Raw genomic sequence first — 25,936 nt, 5'->3', positions numbered from 1 at the left:
TTAAATAACCTGCAGTCATGCATTACTTGTAATTACGGAAGAAACAATTTAATCTGATGTTGATTCATCAAATGATGAGAATCTTTCAGACCGCAGATTCTTGAAAAATAGCCATAATTCTAGTCATTTTCTCATTGTCATCTCCACTCTCTGAGCAGCTGTTAGTCATCAAGTGTAGACATCTTCACTGTCACTATTGGTTTCTCCTGACTTGTTTTCCACCATTTCCTTACCCAGAAGACCAGTTTTTGCAAATCCGTTTACAATGGTTGCTGTTTTGATAGAATTCCATGCCTTCAATACCCACTTACAAACTTCTGCATGCATGTTTGTGGCCTGTGTGTGTGAAGTAGTACTCATCCCAGCTCATTCATGTGTCCCATTCCTTTTGTACAAATGTACTCAAATTGGTGATTAACAGCAATATCCAAAAGTTGCAGTTTGCTTGTAAGCCCACTGGGAATGACAGCAATATGTGTGCCGAATTTGTTCAACATTGTTTGAACTGATGGCCGCTTTTTGTGAGGCCATGGAATTGAAATTCAACAACAATTCTGGTTTTAAAATCCCATGAATGAATGGAAAAAGTATTCTGCTCTATATGATTTCCACTCTTTTTAACAGTACTATACAGTGCAATTGTCTCAATTCAACAAGTGCACATAATTAAATGTTGCAGGTCACGTGGTGGCTTCCAAGTGAAAACTATCGAAACATTCTAAACATCAAACTTTAAGCAATTGTTGGAATCAAACACAAAAAGAAAACAAACAACAAAAGCCTGCACTGCTATAATCTGCTTGTTGGCAGAATGTAAAGTGCACAGTTGTCAAATATTTCATCACATGCTAATTTAGATGTTTATTCTCCTAAACTGAACACTACAAAGAAAAGAATCCAACTGGTTAGTGGACTAGTAGATGCTCTTCTAATACCATTTTATTGGTTTAACAAAGATAAACACTGCTTTTACTCAAAAAGCTTACAACAACAAATGCCATTTGCAAGAAGAACTTCAAAGTACAGCTTTATTTTGAGCACTTTTGAAGTTTGGTGCTCCTGTGGCATTGTCTAATTAATACAGGCACTGATGTACCTAAATATCCAATTGACTGTTAAGCATGCCTTTTTTTATTAATTGTTCTTTCATCATAAAATAACAGGTGATTTGAAGTACCTACAAAATTATAATAGAACTAACAACTTATAAATCATTTCATGGAAAGAAAAGACAATTTATACAGGCTAAATAAAACTCATTCACATGATTGACTTTTTATTAAAATGTTTTTGTAAATATTTGCCATTAGCTACATGTACCACTTCAAAAGAATTTTATGCTCTTGAAAGGTGCCATTATCAGCTTCACATGAAGGGTCAATGAACTATGTACACAATGTGTTGTATATTTCATCTGCCAGTTGATTAAAACATCTTGCCAGTATCAGTCACACCACATGAACATCACTGCCCTTTGTAAAACACTGTGAGTGTTGAAATGTCACCTGTATTACACAATCAATTGCAAGTTTCGGTTTGCTAATAAATGTAAAATATGACAGTACCTCTGTAGTTATCAGAGCTGGTTTTGTTTCATCTGATGGAATTGAAGTAAAAGTCATCCAATGTTTTGGAGTTAGACTGTACTGATAATTCTTTTAAACTTATGCACTTCTTTAGTCAGCTGTTACCTATTGTGCCCTAAGGAGACATGCATGTTAACCTTGTATTTTATCTGGAATTGTAACACCTTAGTATAGTATCTTCAATCCAAATAGCACTATTGTGAAATTGATCCAGTGATTTTGATATATGGCATAGATTAATAGTGATATCAGGGTTTAAGATCATGTGGTCAATACATGGATGCAGGATATTCACAACTTTTTTCTGAAATTTGTTGGGGGGTTTTGTAGGTAAAACATGGGTGAGGGTTATACTTGTGTGTACTTGTTTGCGTGTCATATATGTGTATATACATTTACAAATTCGAGTGCCATTTAACTCTTTAACTACGACTGCTACATCTAAGCGTCACCTGTATATAGCTACTGAACCCCATTGATGCATATATGCAGTGTCGATAGGCCTCATTTGCTACCCCATTGTCACTTATTTGTGTATAGTTCAGCAGTACTTGAAATCCCAGTGTTGCATCTATGCAGACGTGACTGCTATGTTAACACATTAACCCCTGGTGACGAATTTACATGGCAGGAGGTAGTAGCCTACTGCCGAGCTCTGTAGCGTCAAGGTCCTGTTTGATACACTAAAGTGGGTGGTATTATAGAAAGGTAGACAGATCTAGCTCTACAATGATACCAAATAATCTGGACATTTTAGTTGTACTACAAAATACAATTTTTTTTTCACCCAAAATTTGCACGTGGTCAGAATCTGATTTTGTGTCCGGATTTTAGCCTTTTGGGTCTCAGATTTAAGGCAGACCAGTATGAACTGCAAACAGTCAGATGAACCTTTGCAGAAAGTAGGATAATATGGGCATTTGGAATAAAGAGTGGTCTTGGTACGAAAATAATGGGTGCATTAGGCCAAAAAAAAGAAGAAAAGAACTAAAACTTTTACCTTCTGCTCATGCGCGGCCAAATAGTCAATGAAAAACGATGTTTCTAACACAGTTAGGCATTATGTTATTGGAAAATCACATAGAAGTTGATTTATTAGGATTTATTCAGAAATAGCTTTCAAAATGTGTTTCCTACTCAAATTTCAGACAAAAACGTCAAAAACCTCCAGGGATTAATATGTTAACTAAATGTTGATTGGTTGAAAGTAAAGAAGTTTACATATTTTTGATGATCATAACCAATCAGAGGACTGTTTACTCAACATTTTGATACAAGTTTGAAAGCTGAGAGGTTAAATTTAGACACTGAAAGAGCTTTCCTGCACTTTACGAAAGTGTAGTTGAGATAAACAAAGATGGATTTTGATTCAGATATGAGCGACTTTGAAGGGTACAGTGCAAGCAATATCGAAAAGTTTAATGGATCATTCTTAGAAAATGGATCAGATATTGATGTTAGTCCTGTTTTGACACCAGATGTAAGTGATTTTGAAATTTATGATCAGGATATAGTCCCACTTGCACAATGGAGTGATGACCTCGCTGGGTTCGAGATCAATGATTTTGATTCTCATGTTGGTTCAACAATCGAGCTTGGACCACTAAGCAATGAGAAAGATTTTTTTTTCTCAAGTTTTTTCCTGAATGTCTGGTGGAAAGGCTTGTGAAAGAAACAAACGATTATGCCAAGAAAATGGGGGACCAAAACCAAGACCTGAAATGGTATGAAACCAGCATCACGGAGATGTGAGCATATCTTGGAATATACATTTTAATGAGTATTATGCAGATACACAAATATTCCATTGCCTGGATGACATCCATATATTTTGGGATCCCAGGAATACCAGAAATCGTGACAAGAGAAAGATTTGAAATAAATTGGAAATATTTCCATTCCAGTGACACAATCATCAACTTGTAAAGAAAGACTGTCATTTAAGCAATAGCTGCTGGCCAAACCCACAGAATTTGACATTAAAGTCTGGGAATGAGCCCATCCCCAAACTGGCTATGATCATGAATTACAAGTGTATGTTGGAAGCCCAGTGGACAGAGGGAGAGTGACAGAAGAAGGATTAGGATCTGACGTGGTGAAAGACCTTACTAGAAGAATAAAAAACAAAATACACCATATATACATGGACAATTTCTTTTCAAATCCCCAATTATTTGACAATTTACATCGGGATGGACTCCTCTGTTGTGGTACAGTCAGAAGATCTAAGAAAGAAATGCCAGAACCTTAAAAAAAAAAACAGTGGTTTAAAAAGCCAGGGGGATACGAAAATCATGCAAAAAGAGACTCTGGTCTCAGTTGCCTGGAAAAACAAGAAAATTGTCCATATTTTATTTAACAACATGGATCCCACACAGCTATCAAATGTAACTTGAAGAGAAACAAAAACTGGCTGACGAAAAGAAGTAACATCCCCAAAATTTGCAGATGAGTATTTGAAAAAGAAAGGGGGGTGGATGTGGATATTGCAGACCAAAACAGAATGCAGTACAGTTCTTGCCATAAAGCAAATAAATGGTGGAAATACCTTTCTCATTGATACAGCAATATGTAATGCCCTGATCTTTATGAAAGAGTCACCAAATTACCAAATCAAAACCAAGGCTGGAAAAGTGAAAAAAAAACGAACACAGCTTGAATTCAGAATGAACTTGGCCAAACAGATGGTTTCTGGCTTTCAGGGAAGTAGGACATAAAAAACTGTCAATTTTGGTACTGAAGGTTTAAGGCACAGGCCAGGACGGTTCCTGAAACTTGAGAGATACAAGATCTGTGTAAGGGAAGGCAGGAGACATGAAGTTATCATAGGATGCAAACAATGCCAAGTACATTTATGTGTGGATAATGGCTGTTTTGAGAGGTACCACTCTCAACTTTGTAATTAGAGTGTGGATTTCATTCATGTTTTTAAATGTACATATGTAAATATTGGATTTATTTTGTGGGATTCAAAACAGTTTACATGACTGGGATTTCATGTATGATGGGACGTAGGAGTATATAAAGAGGAAATATATGAATAACAGACACTATACAAGGTAAGCTGTTTTTGATTTCACTGAAATCCAGCAAAAACTAATGAATATAAGTGTAACCATGTTTTTATTGTCAGTTTCTGTTGTCAGCCATGATGATGCTCTAGTATTCAGCCTAGCAACCAGCCTCAGTAGTCTCAGTAACTGATATGATAGCACTTAGCAGAGTGAAACTACACAACAGCTGATGTAGCTAAAGGGTTAAGGGTATAGCTATGAATATTTTTTCAATTATGAATTAGGGGCTTAGTCCCCAGAGACAGGAAGAGATTCAGGGGGCAATGTTTGTAATATAAATGTCTTGTCCTTTTTATAGGGAGAAAGTGATCTTTTGTATGTGGGCTAGAAAATAATTTAAATTACATCAGCATTAATAAAATGTGTAGAAACTATGTGCTCCCTGCTTTTCTTTCCCCTCTACAGTTCCAGAACATGATTAAATTTACTTAACCGTTAGATGACTTGAAAAGGGAAGGGTACCCTTGATTTTATATCGGTACTGTCAGGTTTGAAATTTTCCAGTACTGTTGTTTGGAATTCTATAAGTCATGCTGACTGCAATTTTGGTGGCTAGTTATAAAAGGCGGTAAATATATTTAATCCTGATTTGTTACACTAAATAAGGGGCGGGGTTCCCATATTAAAATTTCTTGGGGTTAAATTGCCCTCATTGAAAGAAATTTAGTTTGCAATTTTCCTGCAAGAGTGAAAATATAAGGGACTCTGAGACTGAATTTGGAAGAAATTCTCTTGTAAAACATTGGTCAAAGGGACCGTATGTCTGGAATGTCAACGGACACAATTTTGGCAGTAGACGCGAACAAAGCTTGAAAGCACAAGTGGAAATAGCTCAACGGATGTATCCACAGAAGTATTCACTGACGTATCCATGTACCTACTTATCCAAGTATCTACGCACTTAAGTATCATCCTACCCACACAGAGTTTGAAGACCAAGAAGAGTCTAGACAGTAGGGAGGTCGGAAAAGGGAAAAAGCGAAAGGACCTGGAGGAACCACCATAGTGAAGTTGGAGAGGACCGGAATAAGCAGGCTATGAAGTTGTACAAGGCAATGACTTTGATCGTTCACTTGATTATCTGATGAACCAATTCTATCATTTAAATAGATTGGCTATTTAGATAAATATATTTTTGTATGAAATTCGGTGAAAGATTTATTCCAAAAAGAAGTGCATCATCCTAATGTAATGTATTATCCCAGTTGTTTATGTAATTGTTTACTTTTTTTTTTTTTTCCAAGTATGACAGCTTGCGTCATTCTGTTCTACATGTCTGCTCAGATCTTTATTTATTCCATTGATAATTTGATGCTTTATTTTCAAATTTACTCGATCCGGGCAACAGTACTGAGGGTGATCACCCTCTAGATAATGATAGCCAAATAAGGTGGGCACCTTGTAAGAAGGTACAACCTCATAATACCACACCACCAGTAGCAACCACTACAGCTATACACTATATATATTTAATTGACAAAATATATTAAGATCATTTATAAAGTACATGTAGTAGTTGAGTGAAGTGATCTTTTCTGTGTGGCTACATTGAGTTTGCTAAAATTTGCAAGGAAGGTAATGAAAAAGATTCAGAGGAGAAAATTCACATAAATGGGGGCAGATAAAGCAAAACTTTGTAAGGCTGTCACTAAGTTTGAGGTTACTGTTTCTCCATAGAGACATAAACAGGCTCTGTAGTAGTCAAAGATGACAAAAGTTTGATGGAAAATTTAAGCCACATTCTCTAGATAATTACCCAGGACTTGGATTTAGTGTTTCTGAAGGAGAGATGTTTTGCAGAATCTAGGCAAGTGATGGGTTTTTGGGACAAGTTAAAGGGGTATGGGATAAGTGCATTTTTTAAAACTACTTGACAGGTACAAGTGGATGAAAAACAAATTTTATCAACCCAGGTGAAATGTATTTCTCTTGGAGCATGCTGCGTAAAATGATAAGACTTGAGGACAACTAATTTGCTCAAACTTCCCCCAGCAATGACTGGGATGTATGTGCTTTGCAAATTTAACTTCTTTTTCTTGTGGAAACAAAGATGTTCAAAGACGTGTGCTTATCAAGGTTTTGGAAATTCATCAGCTGACCGATACTTCTGTCCTTCCCCCCTTCTGTCTTCGAAACAAAATATTATTGGTCGAGCACTTTGTCTTTTTGATGTACAACACCTACTAGATGATAGTATTAGCTTGTACATTTGCTTCAGGTAGTTAAAGAATTAAATGTGTGTAATTAAACTTTTGAAAATATTCAAACTGACTTATTGGAATAATAATGAAATCATGGGTATTCTTCACCCATGCCCCCCACCATCCTATGCTGAACATTGTAGGGAAGTCTACTGTACTGTATTTTTTTATGTGCAGATTTCATTCATTTTGTTCAGTTATCAAAGAGGTATACATCTGGTATCAAAGGGACATGCTGCACATCTGGAAGTTAAGACGAAGAAATTTGGAATTTTCCGTTTTTTTTAATTGAGAGATTTATTGAGCTATAAAAAGCTTAAGACAAAGGATATTGAAAGTATGATGTATATGATTATATAGATATTTATATTTACTGCAGGGATGGTGATGTTGCTGTACCATGAACTTGGAGGGTTGCCATTAAATTATTTTATTTTCATCAGATGCTACTTCCAACAGATATATTAATCTAGCTAGAGCAGGAGAGTGGGAGAGCTTGTCTGTTGGCCATGTATCAAGAAAGAAATGGGTTTGCATGTGTGTGTGTGTATATATATATATATATATAGAGAGAGAGAGAGAGAGAGAGACACACACACACACACACACATTCACACAGGGAAGTTTGATGATTTATCAAGATTTCACTGTAATATTTTGCTTGATTACAAATTATGGTGTTTCCATATGGGTGTGGTAGATCATTGAGAAAACATTATACTTGTCAGCATTATAATTATGTAAAAAATGTTCAGTTGTGAAGTTTACAACATGTACAAGTACATAAACAATAAATTTAAAAAAAGTTGAAATCTTTGAAAATTGACTTTGAATATATTGAGCTTAGGAGATGGCTTTATCTATCTGTCTATCTATATATATATATATATATATATATATATATATATATATATATATATATATATATATATATATATATATATATATATATATATATATATATATATTTGGATAGATATATTAGTGCAGATTACACATCAATGATTTTTGCAGCCTTGGAAATGCTTGATGAAGATGGTTATAATTAAGACAGTAAAACTTCCAGTTGTGACCCTCCTACTGTGTAACATTTCTGCACTTTGTAAAAGCACCTGCATTTGTTTCCTTAATATGCCAGAATTGCTTGTCATGACCCCTCCTCCTTCCCTTACTTGCTAATGGGGTGGGTGGGAGGTTGGGCCTCTTAATTTGGTCATGTTTGACTATGTCTGTAATCTGTATCTGTCCTAACAAGCCTGTTAGCAGGATTGCTTGAAATCCTTTCAGTGTAGACAAATCACTTGTGCTGGTATGGATCCATGACCTGAATTGATTTTCTGGCCATTACAGCAATTTTACCCCATTTTTAATATTATCCATCTGTATCTGTGTTACTAATTTCATTTCCAGACAACACTTCAAGTTCTCCACCATCCCCAGTTATCAAACTTTGTGTTAGTTGGACTTGTCCTATGGAAGACAATATATTAATTTTGGAGTCAAAGGTCAAGGTCAGTTATATTTGTATGTTGACTTTTTCACTGTAGTCAACTTAAGTTAAAAAAAAAACATAGCATGAGCTTGTACAGATAGGATAGGTAATCAAGAATAAGGCAAGAAAATAAATTGGTTCATGCAAGTTAACATCAACGATGACAAGGGCGACAACATCAAGAAAGAGAGATGTATAATATCATAATACATTTAAGAAGACAAAACTTTATGCAGTATTAGCAGCATTAAGACTGAGTCCTGTCTCTTCTCTTTAATTCTTTAATGCCTCAATAATATACTTAACTAGAGTTAACAAATTTTTCATGCAAGATATTATTAAACCTACAGTATACTTAGAAAACAATACAGCGGTTGGGTTGATGTATCTCAATCTTACGGTATATTGGCACTTTTTTTAAAAGTGGTTTGAAGAATTGTGAAACTCTCCTCTTGATTCATGTACATACACAGAATGTCAAAACATAATTTAATAAAATAAATAAATAATAAAAAAAATGACAAAACAATGCCTTAGCTGCTAATGATTTTATAAATTTGTCTGTTTTTGGTAAAAATTGTATCTTGTTTTGCACACATAAATCTTCATTTTTTGTATGAAAATGTTTATAAAGGATTTGATGAAAAATACCGGGTTCTCTGTAATGAGGAATTTGATTAAGATTTTATTCATATTGTACTACATATTGAAAGTTGCAAAAAATTGAAGTAAAGAAAAATAACAAAGTTAACAAAATGATACTTGGTATGTTTGTATGCAGTGAACTGAATATATTTTCATGCTGTTAAAGTGATTTTTTTTCTTCACTCTATCACATTGTTCTACATTTTCTATGGGGGCAAGAACGTCATTACAAAGAAAATTCTAGCTCCCTTTACTGAGTAAAATATCAAACCTATCCTTCTAAATGAGACCACCTCTTCAATAGGACCTCTTTTTACCATTGAACTTAAATAGTTTTTCTGTTTCGTGCTGAACCTAGCACATTTGTCCCCCAGGGTAAAATTGTTATAAAAAATTCTGTAATTGATTTGTGCATCTAATTGAGCCAGTTTAGCCTAGTACTTGAAGCGCTTAATATATTATATATACTAATTAAACCCCTAGCGACGAGTTAAAGTGGCAGGAGGTAGTAGCCTACTATTTATACTATTTATTTATTTATTTATTTATATTTAGTAAGAGAAAACAAAACTACCTGTCTGCACTAATTTTAAAACCAATTCAATAGGAAACAGACATTATTGGCATTATTATGCAGACAAATGTGAACCTAAGACATAAGACACATAGCACTACATAGTTTAATTTTCTTTACTTCCTGTTGTATGTGATTGATTTATTAAGGATAAATTTTTATCACAAGTTGGGCATTTGTTGGAATTAAAAATTAAAATTTCTTAATGAACTGATATAGTTAGGAATGATTATCGCTGGTCTCCAGCCAAAATGCTTTTAAATAAATGTAGTCAAACTTTACTAATTCAGGGTCACTGAGAACGAAAATGATGCTTAAAATTGCTGATTAGCTCTAGTTTTAACACATTAACCCCTGGAGGTTTTTGTCATTTTCGCCTGAAATTCAAGTAGGAGACACATTTTGAAAGCTATTTCTGCATAGATCCGAAAACACCAAATCCCAATTGATCTTTCAATAACATACTGCCTAGTTGTGTTAGAAACATCAATTTTCGTTGGCTATTTGGCTCGCGTTTGAGCAGAAGGGTAAAAGTTGGAGTTCTTTTTTTTTGTTGTTCTTTTGCTAAACGGAGCCATTATTTTTGTGTGGAGACCACTCTTTATTCTAAATGCCCATCTTATCCTAATTTTTGCAAAGGTTCATCTGTCTGTTTGCAGTTCATACTGGTTTACCTTAGATCAGAGACCAAAAGGTCTAAAATTTGGACACAAAATCAGATTTCGACCACGGGCAAATTTTGGGTAGAAAAAAATCAGGTCCAAAAAAATGAGGTTTTTCCATCTGTATTTTGTAGTGCAACTAGATATTCCAGATTATTTGGGATCATTGTAGAGCTACATCTGTCTACCTTTCTATAATACCACCCACTTTAGTGTATCATGCATGACCATGATGCTACAGAGCACGGCAGTAGGCTACTACCTCCTGCCCCGTTAAGTCATCTCTAGGGGTTGATGTGTTAAAGATATGATAATGGGTCAGTATATTCAACCCATGACTTGGGAATGGTGGAGGATAAGTGAGTTATAAAGTGAAGGGATCTCAATTTGAACCCAAAATGACTAAAATACATCTTTGATTGGATCTATGAATAAATCTATGACTGGGTTTGGACAGTACCGGTACTTGCATTTTAGGAAAAACAATGAATGATGCAATCTGAAGCTGGTATTGCATCATGCATGATATGAATTGCATCATGTTATTCCTAGAAGTCATGGACGATGCAATCATAATTAAGCTGACATCATTCTGTTGAACAAATTGCCCTGTATCAGGTCTAGAAAGTATAACATTGTGCTCTCTTACTTGTCAGTTTGATTTTGCAAAGGGACACATATCTGTTTAGCCAAAGTGAGGAAAGATGCCTCATACTTGTGTGAACAATGCAGATATTTTCTACTATATTTATGGTGAAGTCACAAAAGCACAGTATAACCACTATGGTTAAGAAAGCCTATCACCTTTATTTTGGCTTAAAAAAATGGAGATCAGGACAAGAGGTGGGCCCCATACATATGCTGCAACACTTGTGCAACAAATCATTGCCAGTGGTTGAACAGGAAAAAAATATATATGCCTTTTGCAGTGCCAGTGATATGGAAAGAGCCAACAGATCATATCAGTAATTGTTACTTCTGCATGCTGCCTCCAGTTGGTAAAGGTGTGTCAAATAAGAAACAGTGGACTGTGCATTATCCAAACATTCCATCAGCTATACTCCCAGTACCCCACGGAGAAGGACTACCGGTTCCTGATTCACCAGAATCATTCTCACTTGAGTCAGACAAGGAAGAGGATGAAACTTACAAGTCCTGAACCATCAATGTCACATGACCCATATTTTCTCCCGTCCACCTCTTCTGAACCACACCTCATAACACAAGGTGAACTGAATGATCTGGTCAGGATTTGGAACTGTCCAAGAGCTGTTGGGCTTCAAATTACAGCAGTGGAATCTCCTGGCAGGTGATGTAAGGGTTTCCATGTTCTGTGACCGTCAAAAGGATCTTGTCCCATTCTTCTTCATGGAAGGTGATCTTTTAGCCTGCAACGACATTGATGGTGTGATGGCAGCCCTCAACATCGTTAATGATCCAAATGAGTGGAGACTGTTCATTGATTCATTGAAGACGAGTCTTAAATCTGTTTTGCAGCATAATGGCAAATGTTTTGCCATCAATTCCAGTTGGTTGTGCAGTCCATATGAAGGAAACCTATGAAAACATGAAACAACTTTTGAGGTGCAACAATGAAGAAATGCTATCAGGGCAAATGGAGCCCATCAATACTTGCAGACTATTGCTGGACAGTGACAAGAGATGTTCCATTTAATGAATATAAGAGACAACCCAAGAAGGGCCAAGTAGACACTGAATAAGGACTAAACTATGTACTTATATGTATACTTAATAGTGTTTTGCCTTTTGTTTCATAATAAATTTTATTTATTTAACAATTCTGCTGTGTTTTAAAGTGTTACATAAATGGGACTGGTGAAATATTATCATGTAAAGCAACCATAAACAAACGAAAAGACCTAGTTTTACAATTTATGATTAAAACTCAAACTACACAATATACATAGACATAAAATGCAAAAACTTAAATATCTTGGAAACAGTAGCCAATCAGTTGTTTGTATTGTCATTTTTGAATTCAGCACATCAAGATCCATTATAAATAGCACATTTTATCTCAAAAGCACACGACTTCTAAGAACATTTTAGACCAGTGTTACTGGCTGAGCCATCTGTCTGCCCTCCTGGCTTCAACCTTCCATGTCATCTGTGGACCACACTGAACTGCTTTCGGACAGGATAGGGTTGTGCAGTCAGCCTTGTCCGATAGGTCCAGGCCACTGACTCTTACTGTTGCTGTGGAGCTGTTCAGACCATGTCACACATTGTGAACAACTGTTCGCTTACAAAGTTCTTGGGTGGACTGCAGGCTCTGCATGTTACTGATGATGATGTTAAATAGCTGAGCATGCTCTTCACATGATAATAATAATAATTGGTCATTCTGTGTGGCTAATAATCTAAACAGGAGTGATTTTGTTTGTTGCATAATTTTTTGTCGTACTCTTAATCTGTCAGTGATGAACATGAAGTAAGTTTTGAAAACAAATAAAAGATTTTTGCTTTCCTCCCAGATATACTGGCCGCCATGTATAGCCTATCATGCTAAAAAATGACATTAAACTCCTACAAACACAAACTACATCACAACTTTTGTTTCCACCAGGAAGCTTTTAAAAGATTTCTCAGATTGTGGTTAAAGCTGGTATTGGGTATTACGTTTAGATGTTTTTGTTCATCTTTGATTTTCACCTTTTTATGGCAGATTTGCATGTAGTGGTGGCCTGTGCATGGCTTAGAATTTTGCTAATAGTAACTTTTGGCACAGTGTGTTCCGTTATCATTGATTGAAACTAAATTTGATACCTGTCTTTTTATTAAGGAGATATTACTGTACTGAATAGTTCCATGCATATTTCCTTCATTTTTTTAACTCTACTTCTCATACAAATAGATGAGCGCAACACAGGGAGTAAACAAAGCGGGGAACCAGTCAATGCCTATGCTCGAAGTATACACGATGCCACCCCTCGTAAAATGCATTGGATATTAAGTAAATCCTGATCGCATTATGTGAATCTTTTGTGTAAAAAAAACGCATGGCAGCAAAATGTGTGTGTCAGTTTTCTCCAGTGTGCATTCCTGACGCACAAATGTGCATAAAGGGAAACACTGACTTTATAGAAACATTAAAGCATCAGTGCCAGATTTAGTTGCATCTGCTTCACTGTGGTTTGCTTTGAAGCAAATTTATCTTTCAGTTTATCTGGACAGTTGTGCCATATGATTCAGATGTTAAGTTCAAACATAGACTTGCTGTACTCATCCAAAAAAAGCTTCATCGACAAATTTTGGGTAGTTGAGAAATAAATCACTTTTTATTTGTAAATAAATTAAATTTAATGTTCTAGCTTTCCTGGCTGTGATTGACTGGGTTTGTTGCCATGCTGTAGACTGGGTTTCTGATCAGATTTATATGAGCACGATCTCACAATTGATAAGAAAAAAATGAAACCATGCATATTTATGAGGTGATCTTGCATCTGATAAAATGAACCTGTTACCACTCTTGAGACTCTGTTTTTAATCCAATTTTGAATAAACACTGTAAACAGACTTCAGTCAGTGAGCTGTCAAATAACTTTATTATGAGCAAGCACTGAAATTCAGCACTGTTAGAAGTGGTCTGCAAATTATATGTAGTATTATCAATTTTTTTTAACCATTTAAAATTTGTCTTTGTAAAGGAAAGCAAGGGAAGTAAGCAGTGATATAGATTATTGAGAATCATGGTTTGGTTTAAACCCAGTTCTACCCCTCGCAAAGGGCCCAAACATGATTTAGAATAAAGGATGCATACATTTCAGTTGAACAGCTATAAAAATAAAATAAACACTTAAGGGATTAAAATAAATACTTTGAACACACACACACACACACACACACACACACACACACATAAATTCAGTATGTTATTATAGAAAATATACAGTTGCAGGCTGTGCAGTGTGGTAATTAAGGATAAAAATAAAACAGCTCCAGTTAGAAAATCCAGTAATAAAATATTTCTTTTAAAAAAAATATAGAATCTTCAAATTTTTACATTTATTTGCATAGATCTAATTCTAAAAATATTTCCATATTAGAAATGCTTAAATGTTTGCAAGCAAGTTCATTATATTTTGCGAAATGGTTGTTCACTAGTATTTCCATGTTAAGGTACCTGGAACATTAATTTTTTTATACACATTTTGTGTGTTATTTTGATGGCACTACATATATTCAGCACATTGCTTTAAATACTTTTGAAATTTATATTTTGCATTCTTAGCTTTATTTAAAAAACATACCAGATTCATTTCTCCTGAAACACTTTCAGATTCAGTTACCAAGAGTAAAGAAAGCCCCCTCCTCATGAATTATAATTTCATTTTTTGTGGAAGATATCAGACTCCGTATGTTACAAGTTAAAGCTTCTTCTGTTGTCTTCACTTTGAAAGATCTTGGATGACTCCAGTTATGAGCAGCAGAATATGCTTTTTAATTATACATTTATCTTTGCAAAAAAAAAATGATTTTATCAGAATAAGTAAAATAGTTGAAATCCAAATGATTTAAAGATTAAGAGATAGTTTACATGGGTTGTTCTTACAATCCTACGTTAAAGGTCAGCTGTTAATTTTTATGAGCAAAGTGAGTGATATCAAGCCCACTTGCACTGTTTGATCAAATTTTTGTATTTTTTTTAATAATTACATTTTTAAAAGCTTTAAAATTTAAATCTCAACCAGTGTTGTTTCTTTGGAAGAATCAATCCCCCCCAAGCACCTCCAAGTTTCAAATCGTACTTCTAATTTCAGTAAATGGATCAGAAGAAAGTATATTATTTGTGTGCACATGATATGAACTATAAGAGGTTTTGAGATCCATGGGCTAAATATGGTAATACATATCTGCATAAAATGTTAATGGCCGTAACATTGCCATTTAAAAGAGCACCATAAACTCATTTGCATGTTTATCTCCAGTTGTTTGAACAGGTTTATGCTGATGGAGATGGTGAAATTTAGAATTGCATGCCTCCAGAGCCGAACAGTTTGTACATTCTTCACACTTAAAGAGATCAGCAGCTTCAGTGTATGCATTATAACAGTTTGTACATTCTTCACACTTAGAGACCAGCAGCTTCAGTGTATGCCTTATAACAGTTTGTGCCTTCTTCAAACTTAAAGAGACCAGCAGCTTCAGTGTATGCCTTATAACAGTTTGTACATTCTTCAAACTTAGAGACCAGCAGCTTCAGTGTATGCCTTATAACAGTTTGTACATTCTTCAAACTTAGAAACCAACAGCTTCAGTGTATGCCTTATAACAGTTTGTACATTCTTCACACTTACATACTTAAAGAGACCAGCAACTTCGGTGTATGCCTTATCACAGTTCCTTTGTCATCTTGAAAATGTTAAATCACACACCTTTCCAAAGAAAATGATCAGTAAATGTTTGAATTCATAATGACCAGTTATCTGGACATAATCTGTGTCCTGATGACAACTTTTGTATTGAAGTATGCCGAGATCTTTCTGAATGTACTGCAATGCATAGCACGGTATACAGTAATTATATTAAGGACAAACAATTTGATGTTCTGGGCCTGACACTTTTTTGTTTTGTCTGTCATTAGCTGGGTCATCACTGTTTTGATAAAATCATTCAGAATTCCCTGCTTGTCCTAAATCTTTATTCCCAGATTTTAAAGGTTGTTTTTAAAACTCTGTCAAGACCCCTTCCAGAGGCCCCTCTTGACTTTCAAAAACATGAAATCTCTCCTTGCTACATAACTCTTCTTGAAAGTGTTACATGCACAGCGTATGTATGGTAAAGAGTGTTTATTATGTTATTGGATACAATGTTTTCTGTTAGAACATTTGTAATTTTACCGGCCAGATTTTTTCCTATGAAAAACTGTTTAGTTGTTTCTAGCATTTGAATTTTGTTGTCCACCAGAGAAGATTTGCTCAATTATAATTTTTTTTATCACATGATTTACAGAAGCCAGATAAATAGTGGTGGTCATTTTAAAAAGCAAATCTCTATCTATCCACAAAGGCACTGTGTAACAAAAGCATGATAATAACATGTCATTCATAATCAGTAACTAAAAAAGACTGAAGAAAGACACCAGGTAACAAAGACGTGCTAATCACTCCTCATTCATAACCAGTACTTCACAGTCATAGACTCATGGTTAAATGTACTTAAAGCATGAAAGTAAATGTTTCCAATTTGTCCTTTTTTAAAAGTGATTTAGAAATATTTTGCTATTGTTCTACACCTATTTTATTGACATGTACAGCTTGAGTATATTACCTGTGTTCATTTTGAAGTCTGATTGTAGTGAAAATGGCTGAAAAATTTTAAGTCAGAAAAAGAAAAGTCATCCTAGACACAAATCTACACAAAAAAAAAAATGAGGAATAGAAGTTAAGGTACTGACATGCTCAAATGACTTCGCAAGCTTGGACAAAAAAATTGGATGTGAAATAAATGTACTGTTTGCAATCAGTATGATTTATCATGCATGTTTTGGGATATTTATCCAGAAAATATGTTCCCAAATCTATTCATCCTGGCCATAATTGCAGCGGTTCTACAAAAGGCTGATTGTGAAAAAGGCTTCAGTTCTTAAAGCAAAATTCACACTATTCCGCAGAATAATGTAACCAACGACCTTTGAAACTGTTTGACTGTAGTAAGAAAATGTCAGAACATCTGTGTTATATATATATTAGAAGTATGTCATATTATCGGATGGAAGAATGAAACAATTATCTTCTTATTAGATAAATCAGGTATCTTCTCAAAATTGGAGAACTTAAAGTTTGTGAAACAAATTTTTATGTTTTATCTACTAAATCTAGTTTATATTTGTTTATTTATTTGGTTATTTGTTTGATCTACTAAATCTGATTTACTGTATCCTTATCACTAAATGTTACTTGGTACACATTGAGCAGAGTAACATAGTTCATAGTGGGACCGCTCCAGTGGCCTAAGTGGTTAGAGTGTCCATCTCGGATGTGGGAGGTCGTGGGTCTGAACCCCAGCCAAGTTCTACCAAAGACTTTTATAAATGGTTCTAGCAGCTGCCTCACTTGAATCTCAGCATTAAGAGGTTAGTGTTAGGACTGGTTGACCTGGTGTCCGCATAATGTGACTGGGTAGGACATCATGCTACGTGTCTGCAACATGAGGCCCTAGTGCTAGACATCACTATAAACTGCCACACTGCAGACATCCTAGCGATATGACTTGAATTTTTAAAAAAAAAAAGCTACGATAAAAATCCAAATCAAGCACACTAGTTCATAGAGTATATAGTGTAGTTCAACATAAATATCCTATTGTGTACACTCCAGTATTGTACTGTTTGTCCAAAAGCAATATGGTGGAGCATACCCTGTCTTGTGAGTAAATGAGATCAAATATATAGCAACAAGGTGAATTTGTCATGCCCTATTTTTCTTTTGATGTACCAAATGCCTTGGATTGTGAATTGCCTCCTTACTACATGCAGGAACAGACCCTACAAGACACATGACTATTACACTAACTGTTGATATTGATTGCTTTCCCACTGACATTGCAGACACAAATTTCTGGTTTTGACTTCAAGAAGGTTTTTACAGAAACTGCCTGCTGACTTGACCCTTACTTAAAAGAAATCAATAATGTTTGTTAAGCACTACTGAATATTTGAATTGATGAAAGTTTTGCAAGGGGAATGAGTGAATGTTAAAAAAGAACCACATGTGTGGGAATACACTCAAAACTAGATGTGTGCTATATTACCAGTATACCAGTTTACCATTTTATACCATTTTAATCAGTCTATGATTTTCAGAAGCTGACGTGCTTTCCATCTGAACTTTACTTAATTTCTGAAGTCCAATAAACATTTTCTCATTTGTTGATTGTCTTTTTGCATTTACTGACTGAGTGACTGTCTCCAATAAATATATTACCCAGGTGTTGGCATCCCACCCAGTTTCCCTGCCTGTTATATCAGCAGTTTAGCTTGAAAGTGTAGGATTCAGTGTCAGCACTACCTGATGTCAGCACAGTGTCTTTCACAGTATCAACTATAGTAGGGTCTATCATCCCACTGTAAGATACTAGACATTTAATTTTTGGGGAGGGAGCTCTGATTTTCTTTTGTGCTGAAATATTTTCTTTCTTTTATCTCAAGATAATTTAGTATTTTTTTCCAAATACATGTAATATCAAGCTTATAATATGATGTAATTTTGCTCTAAACCAGTGCCAATATTTTTTTCCGGCTATTGACAGACAGAAATTAAACAAAAATGTTTCTGATCTTGCCCAGGAACATTGAACTGTGGTCCTTGATGTAGTTGCAGTCTATTGTTGTATCATGGAATGTTCAGAAATACAATGGTATGCCTGAGTACAAAATATGCCATGGTACCCAGCTCTATTGGGAACACACATAACACATAATGCCTTGACAACTGTAGTCTTTTCATGGGGAGACAACAGGTGCTACATATTTTGGCTTAAATATTTTTATTGCAGCCCTGGATGTTTCATCTTTTGTAATCAAAATCTTGTCAATGTGCAGTAGGACCTCATTTTTGTCATGATTACATTAGTGGGAAAGCAGGGCAAAACAGACATTTTTCTGATGAAATGGTTGTTGCTGCATTAGTAGCCATGGTATCCATTAAATTTTTTATTTTTGTCAGATTCTTCTTATTCACGGCAGATCATTCATTGACAGGTCAGTCCTATAAATTTTACATTCAGGTTTTAGTTTTTTCTATTTGGTTACATTTGCAACACCCCTCAGTGGATTTTCTTTATACATGGGATGGATCACTTTGAGCTAAGACAACTCCTTTTATGATGTGCTCACTGGTACTTGGAGCTTAGGGTTAAGATCATAGTCAACAAATTTGCATTAAAGCTTTTAGTTAAAGTCTTTAAAATTTGTTTATTCAAGTAATTCCCAAAGTTTTTGAGGATTTTCTTAATACTGCGGATGAATCATTATGAGGGTAAGATGATTCATTTTTTCACATGTTCAATTATGCCAAGGACTTCTTGTTGAGATAATCTACTTGTCTGATCAAGGCCATCTGATTTGTATGCATTCATTGAGGTAAAAAATTGATGTTACAGAGCTTACGCAAAGGAACAGTACAGTCCACCTGAATTGTTCTTTAGGTTTTAAACCTTTCACTGAGCCAAGAAAAACATGTCTTTTTCTTCCATAATTGTCCAACACCAGCTACAATAAATTACCACCAACCACAAAAGATAGCTCTGGGACAAAGTTGATGCCCTGATAGTAGTGGATCAGTTGAATTTACAACAGCATGATTGCATGTCAGGAATTCAGTTGGACTTTGTTTAAATGATTTCCACAATCACTCTGAAGGCAGTTTTATGACCTGGGGGAGGGGGACTACAATTCAGACACTTCTAATTAGTTTTTAAGTGAAGATCAAAAGCAAAGCTACAATTGACCAACTTCAGTAGATGTAGTATTATAGTGCCAAGTTTAGTCATTTCAGGTGGTATGGTAGTTATCAATGTCTTAGACCAGAAGATACATTTGTATATAAATCTCTTGATAAATGTAATTATTGTTTAGTTATGATAAATGGGCACATTTATATTTACTGATAAAGTCAGGAACAGCATCCCTCTTAAATATGGTTTTAACTGGCCTGGGGGAGAGGTTACATCCAGCAGTTCAGGTTGGCAATCAGTTGAAACAAAGTACTCTTATTGGTGGGAATGTGTGTTTTGTAGACTTTGTATATAATTTTTGGATACATATTAAATCTTGCAAAAGAGTGTGAATAGAGAGTAGATATATAGAGGATATCTGCTTGAAATGAATGAATAACGGATATATTTCATCGAGTGGATGAAAAACTCAGTATTTTCACAAGTGGCGAAGTCATGAGTGAAAATACTCGAGTTTTTCACCCTTGAGATGAAATGTACCCATTATTCACTCGTTTCAAGCACAATTTCTTTTTATTTTATGCTCACATACATTGGCTACCTAAAGTTTGTGACACAGTGAATTAGCAGATTTCTTACGGTAATGTCAGCTGTTTACTGTACATGTTCTGCTGTGCTATGTGTACCTGCACACAAAATTAGGTTCAATCAGATTGATAAAAATGAACTGATATTTCCAGAATAACAAACTACAAGTTTCAAGGATAACAGACAGGGATTATTAATCTGCTAATAATTAATTATTAATTTGCCAAGGTGCAAAATCAAAGGGGGGTAAGTATGTTCTGACCCAAAAAAGTAGTTCCTGTAGTGAAAACATATTGTTATATTTTCACTACAGTGAAATATCAATATTATTTTAATTAGAAAATCAAGTAATTCACTGCTTAGCATAAAATAAATGGCTATAATTTGATGATAGAATTTTGTGCATTTTGTTTTGTTTGCTAGAGTTAGATAAATCTTTGCAGTTAAACAATCAGACCATAAGTTCTCAGCATTAGTCTGATAAGGTCTTCAGAGAATGCTTGGTTAAATCAACATGGGGTTTTCATTAAAAGACTACTCATGATATCTTTCTTATTCATCCTATATGAAAATGGTGCTGGTCTGATTGTCAATATGGTTTCCACAGTGGCCATCTTCAAAATCTTGTAATACTCCTCCTCTTAAACAAAATATAATATTGCCATTGGGTTTTCACCAGAAGACTTGAGATATCTATATGGTCCTAAGTCATTTGGGTGTCACTTGCAGATCCAATATGCCCACCGGTGACTTTCACTGTTCTTGTTGAATGTCTTATTGTATCAGTATGGGGTTTTATCTAGTGGTGAAATAATATAGTATTGATAAAATTCACGATACACAACTACATTATGATACGTTATCAATACACATATGAGCTTGATGGTCTTTTCATCTTTAGAAGGCCTGGCAGTGGTAGTGCGGTGCCATTTTATATGTTAAGATATTGATTGTATTTCCAGTATGCAGATTTCAGACAGACATAGACTTGTCATCTGCTCATATCCCATTATCATCCATGACAAGATTTAAAACAATTAAAACTACTTTCAAACAGACAATCTGTTATTTATGATTTGAATTCAACCTTTTAGGCCATTTGAGGTCTCTCCAGTTGGTCAGATGCAGGACTTATCTTGGTCACAATGCTCTTTGCTTTTACTGCATGAATACTTTAAAATCTCCTTATTTCCCAATTTCAGGTCTTCACGTAAATTTGGAAGGCATTATGGTGTTACCTTCAAAACAGCAGAAATAGTGCAATTTCCTTCTGCAATAAAAATCTTATAAAGAATAAACCCAGGATTGGGAACATGGATGACTAACAACACAATCCTTCACTTTGTATTATACTTCCTGCAGATGCAAAACAACTGCTGTGACCCCCAGCCATTGTTTCTGTCAATAACATAAGAAATTATAAAACATCCACACCCCCTGTGCAAATTAACAAGGTGGTTATAAGTCGTTTGGAACCTGCAACCTTGCAGAGTCTGGTTGATTTTTAAACAAAATCCCATTGGCTCATTCAGTTGCTAATTACATAGAGATATGAGCGTAAAAGGAGACATTCCAAATTACAAATCATTTAATAGACACTTTTACGTAAAGTATCTCACTTGCTTTGTATCTATTTGAATTGAGTTTGATGCCAATTCTTATTGTGTTTCACACAGTTCTGATTGATGGTTGTATTATCCTGGACTTGAACAAACAGTAACCACCAATCAGAACTTCATGTAATATACATCGCTGCATGACACACTGGAATTGTAGCCTTCAAGTTTGATCCAAGTAGACCAGAGGCAAATACCATGTAAAACTGGTTATTAAAATGATCAGTACAGTACGTAACTCATTAACCCCTGATGTCGCGTTTACATGACAGGAGGTACTAGCCTACTCTCGAGTTCTGTAGCATCAAGGTCATTTATGATACACTAAAGTGGGTGGTATTATAGAAAGGTGGACAGATGTAGCTCTACAATTATACCAAATAATCTGGAAGTTCTAGTTGCTCTACAAAATACAGAGGGAAAGACCTAATTTTTTTGGACCCAATTTTTTTTCCACCCAAAATTTGCCAGTGGTCGGAATCTGATTTTGTGTCGGATTTTAGACTTTTTGGCCTCAGATCTAAGGTAGATCAGTCTAAACTGCACACAGACAGATGAACCTTTGCAAAAAGTAGGATAAGTTGGGCATTTGGAATAAAGAGTTGTCTCAATACGAAAATGATGAGTCCGTTAAGCAAAAAAATGTACAACTTTCACCCTTCTGTTCATGTGCGAGTGAAATAGCCAATGAAAAACAATGTTTCTAACAAAACTAGGCATTAGGTTAATGGGAAATCTCTTGGAAGTCAATGCATTGGGATATATTCAGAAATAGCCCACAAAATGTATTTCCATCTCGCATTTCAGGCAAAAACAACCAAAACCTCCAGGGATTAATGAGTTAAATTGTACATGGAGAACAAATCTTTAATGTTTTCTCTATTTATAGACTGGACATGCTCCCATTATAAAATAATTAGCATGGAATTTGCGAATTGGAAAGGTCGGATTAAGAGTTAGTCACCATTCTTTAATTTGTCGAAGGATAGTGGGTGTTGTCAATAGTTCTTTTTTGCTGATGTAGATGAGTACATGTGCCTGCAACATTTATCTGAGATGACTTCTCAGTTGAAAGAATAAAAAGGCAAATGACTAATAATTACTAATAGCTGCTGAAGATTAAAGTAACTCATATTGGATAAGTATCGTTTTGTTTTGGTTCTTTATGTCTTGTATCACTATGGAAAAAGTTGATATAATTACAGTTTGATTAATCATTTAACCCCAAGTTTTTACTAAATGACTTTTTTCGATGCCTTGTTGGGGCTCAATTAAAACTCTGCTCACAGTTGCCCAGTATGGCCACCACATAATCTTTTTATCACTGTTTCTTTTGAATGAATTGTCATATCAATGTGATGTTTTCACTGGAAGTCTTCTTATGATGTCTAGGAGCTAGTAAATCAAATTGGTGCTGATCTGACTTCAACTATGACTTGCTCTAGCTTGTATATATTGACAAATGCTCAAGTGTCTGAAAAGAAATTCTTGAAATTTAAGATAAAAACATTGTTTTCTTATTAACACATTAACCCCTGGAGCTTTTTGTCATTTTTGCCTGAAAATCAAGTAGGAAACACATTTTGAAAGCTATTTCTGAATAGACTCGAAAACACCAAATCCCCGGTCATCTTTCAATGCCATACTGCCTAGTTGTGTTAGAAACATCGTTTTTCATTGGCTATTTGACTCGCACATGAGCAGAAGGGTAAAAGTTGGAATTTTTTTTTTTTTTTGCTAAACGGAGCCATTACTTTTGTATGGAGACCACTCTTTATTCCAAATGCCCATCTTATCCTACTTTTTGCAAAGGCTCATCTGTCTGTTTGCAGTTCATGCCGGTTTGCCTTAGATCTGAGACCAAAAAGTCTAAAATCCGGACACAAAATTGGATTCTGACCACGGGTGAATTTTGTGTAAAAGAAAGTCGGGTCCAAAAAATGAGGTTTTTCTATCTGTATTTTGTAGTGCAACTAGATATTCCAGATTATTTGGTATCATTGTAGAGCTACATCTGTCTACCTTTCTATAATACTACCCACTTTAGTGTATCTGCATGACCATGACGCTACAGAACTCGGCAGTAGGCTACTACCTTCTACCCCGTAAAGTCGTCGCTAAGGGTTAATGTGTTAGCTGCTGAGTGTTGAAGTCGTCTCTGATATTATTGAGTGTTTTGTTTTTCAAATTAGCCACTGGGGGATCCATATTGGAGTAGGCTTATAGTCTGGGTCAAACTCAAGCAGATAGTGCTGATCTGTGATGGTGCCTCTTTTAAAATAATGAAAAATATTTGATATTAAAGACAAAGGAACAAGGTTCACTGTACACTCTTTAGTTTAAAGGGAACATAAACTATCCAGATCCTTGACTCATTTTTTGAGAATGATTCTAGTACATGTCATTTACCTTGTGGAGTTGACTCGAGACAAGTGAATATATATATGCTTGTCGTTTACTCCTGCTCTTTTCTTGTAAAGGCACAGTGAAGAAACAACATGATTGAAAAGATAATTCCTACTGTGTTTTATATGAGATACTGTCAAACTCTCCATGCATCATTATTAGGCTTCAAGTTCAGAGCATATTAACTGACAAATTTCTGACTGTTGTCTTTATGCAACTTCGACAATTCAAAGTAATATATTCTTCTGCAGCTTTGTTATGTGAAAAGGAAACCAGTGTTTTCATGGAAGACATGTCATGTAATTATTATTTTATCAGTGAGATGAGAATATTGAGAACCTTTTTGCTGACATTGATTTGTTTCTGTATTTGTGGAGTTTAACATCATTTTCAGCACATGTTTGGCTATAGTCATGATGGCTAGTAATTTGGTGGAGGAATAACCTGTGAAGAACCTTAGATCTATGGGCCGTTACTGGCAGTCTTTCTCTAATACCCAAGATGGTGGAACCAACATTCTAACCCATTTGACAGAGGTGAGTTGTGAGTGATCTGCAAAGGCAAGTGCCTTAGACCACTCTGCCACTTTTGGCCCTTGCTAACATAAAGACTTTTAAGTTTTGGATGTGTATGATCTGTGGAGTGGACATGAGCAAATTATGCGTGTTTGTAACAGATTGCTAGTAATGATGATGATGATGATCATTAATATTTTTTTCAGGATTGAGCCTATATTCAGCTGGCAGATGGAGGTGGATGATGATTTATATGATATTGAGACAGGTCGGATAGTTTGGAGCATTGAATACCAGCGCACAGGATCAGTCCAGGAAGTGTACACATCACAGGAGTCCAAGATCATCTCACGCATCAACATCCGTAGCAAGGACCAAGAGAGAATGGTTCCTATCCTTAAGGTATCTTTGATACTCAGTTTGCTGAATAATATATATTGTAAAGGCAAAACTTTCTTTGTCATTTTTATTTCAAAGCAAGTTCTCATGACTAATCACAAGTTAATTGGATGTGTCAGTGCTGGTGAAATGGGGGAAAACTATTGGCCTTACGAGAAACACAAAAAACTAACTTTCATGGATGGTCAGCGAAGTTACCAAGTAAGATTTATTGGGAAATAGACCATATACACTCAAACCTGTCTGCAGCAGCAACCGATGGGAAAATGCAAAGTGGCCTTTTACAAGTGAACTCTGAAGGTACATTAGCTTTCAAAATTGGTTCAGAACAAATGGATGAACATGGGGTTTTCACTTAGACTTGATGATATTTAGATGGTCCTTTATGAAAATGGTGTTTGACTGAGATCCATTATGGCTGTTGTTTTAAAATTCTTATAACTGCTCTTCCTGAATAGTTGGTCATACTGTCATGAGATTTTTGCTGAAAGGCTTGCAGTGTTTAGTTGGTCCTAAATGAAAATAGTGCCTATCAGATGTGAAAATTGGGCTGATCTAACATACCAACATAGTAGCAACCCCAATCAAAATTACAGTCTTCATATTTACATTTTAAAGAGTTCAGAAGTTATGACTATTTGAATATTGGCAAAAATTGGCTTTTCAGTGAATTTTTGCCTTATTTAAATGCATGTTTAATTCTTTTAAGTCGCAGACCCGACATGACTATTAAAATATTTCCATCATAACTTTTGATTTAA

General features: G+C 35.1%; 1 protein-coding gene across 1 annotated transcript in view; it reads left to right on the top strand.

Moving 5' to 3' along the window:
• The window catches only part of LOC149775361 (transmembrane protein 132B-like), a 113,707-nt gene that overhangs the window by 17,229 nt on the left and 70,542 nt on the right, over nucleotides 1-25,936 (top strand). Inside the window, exon 4 of the mRNA XM_089943856.1 lies at nucleotides 24,983-25,178. Coding sequence (XP_089799982.1) covers nucleotides 24,983-25,178 — 196 coding nt within the window. The remainder of the gene's footprint in view (nucleotides 1-24,982; nucleotides 25,179-25,936) is intronic.

Source organism: Sinohyriopsis cumingii, chromosome 19 (assembly GCF_028554795.1).
Source record: "Sinohyriopsis cumingii isolate HCF-2022 chromosome 19, ASM2855479v2, whole genome shotgun sequence".
NCBI lineage: Eukaryota > Metazoa > Mollusca > Bivalvia > Unionida > Unionidae > Sinohyriopsis > Sinohyriopsis cumingii.
Note: the sequence above shows the minus strand (reverse complement) of the source record. Positions and strands in the feature narration are given on the sequence as shown.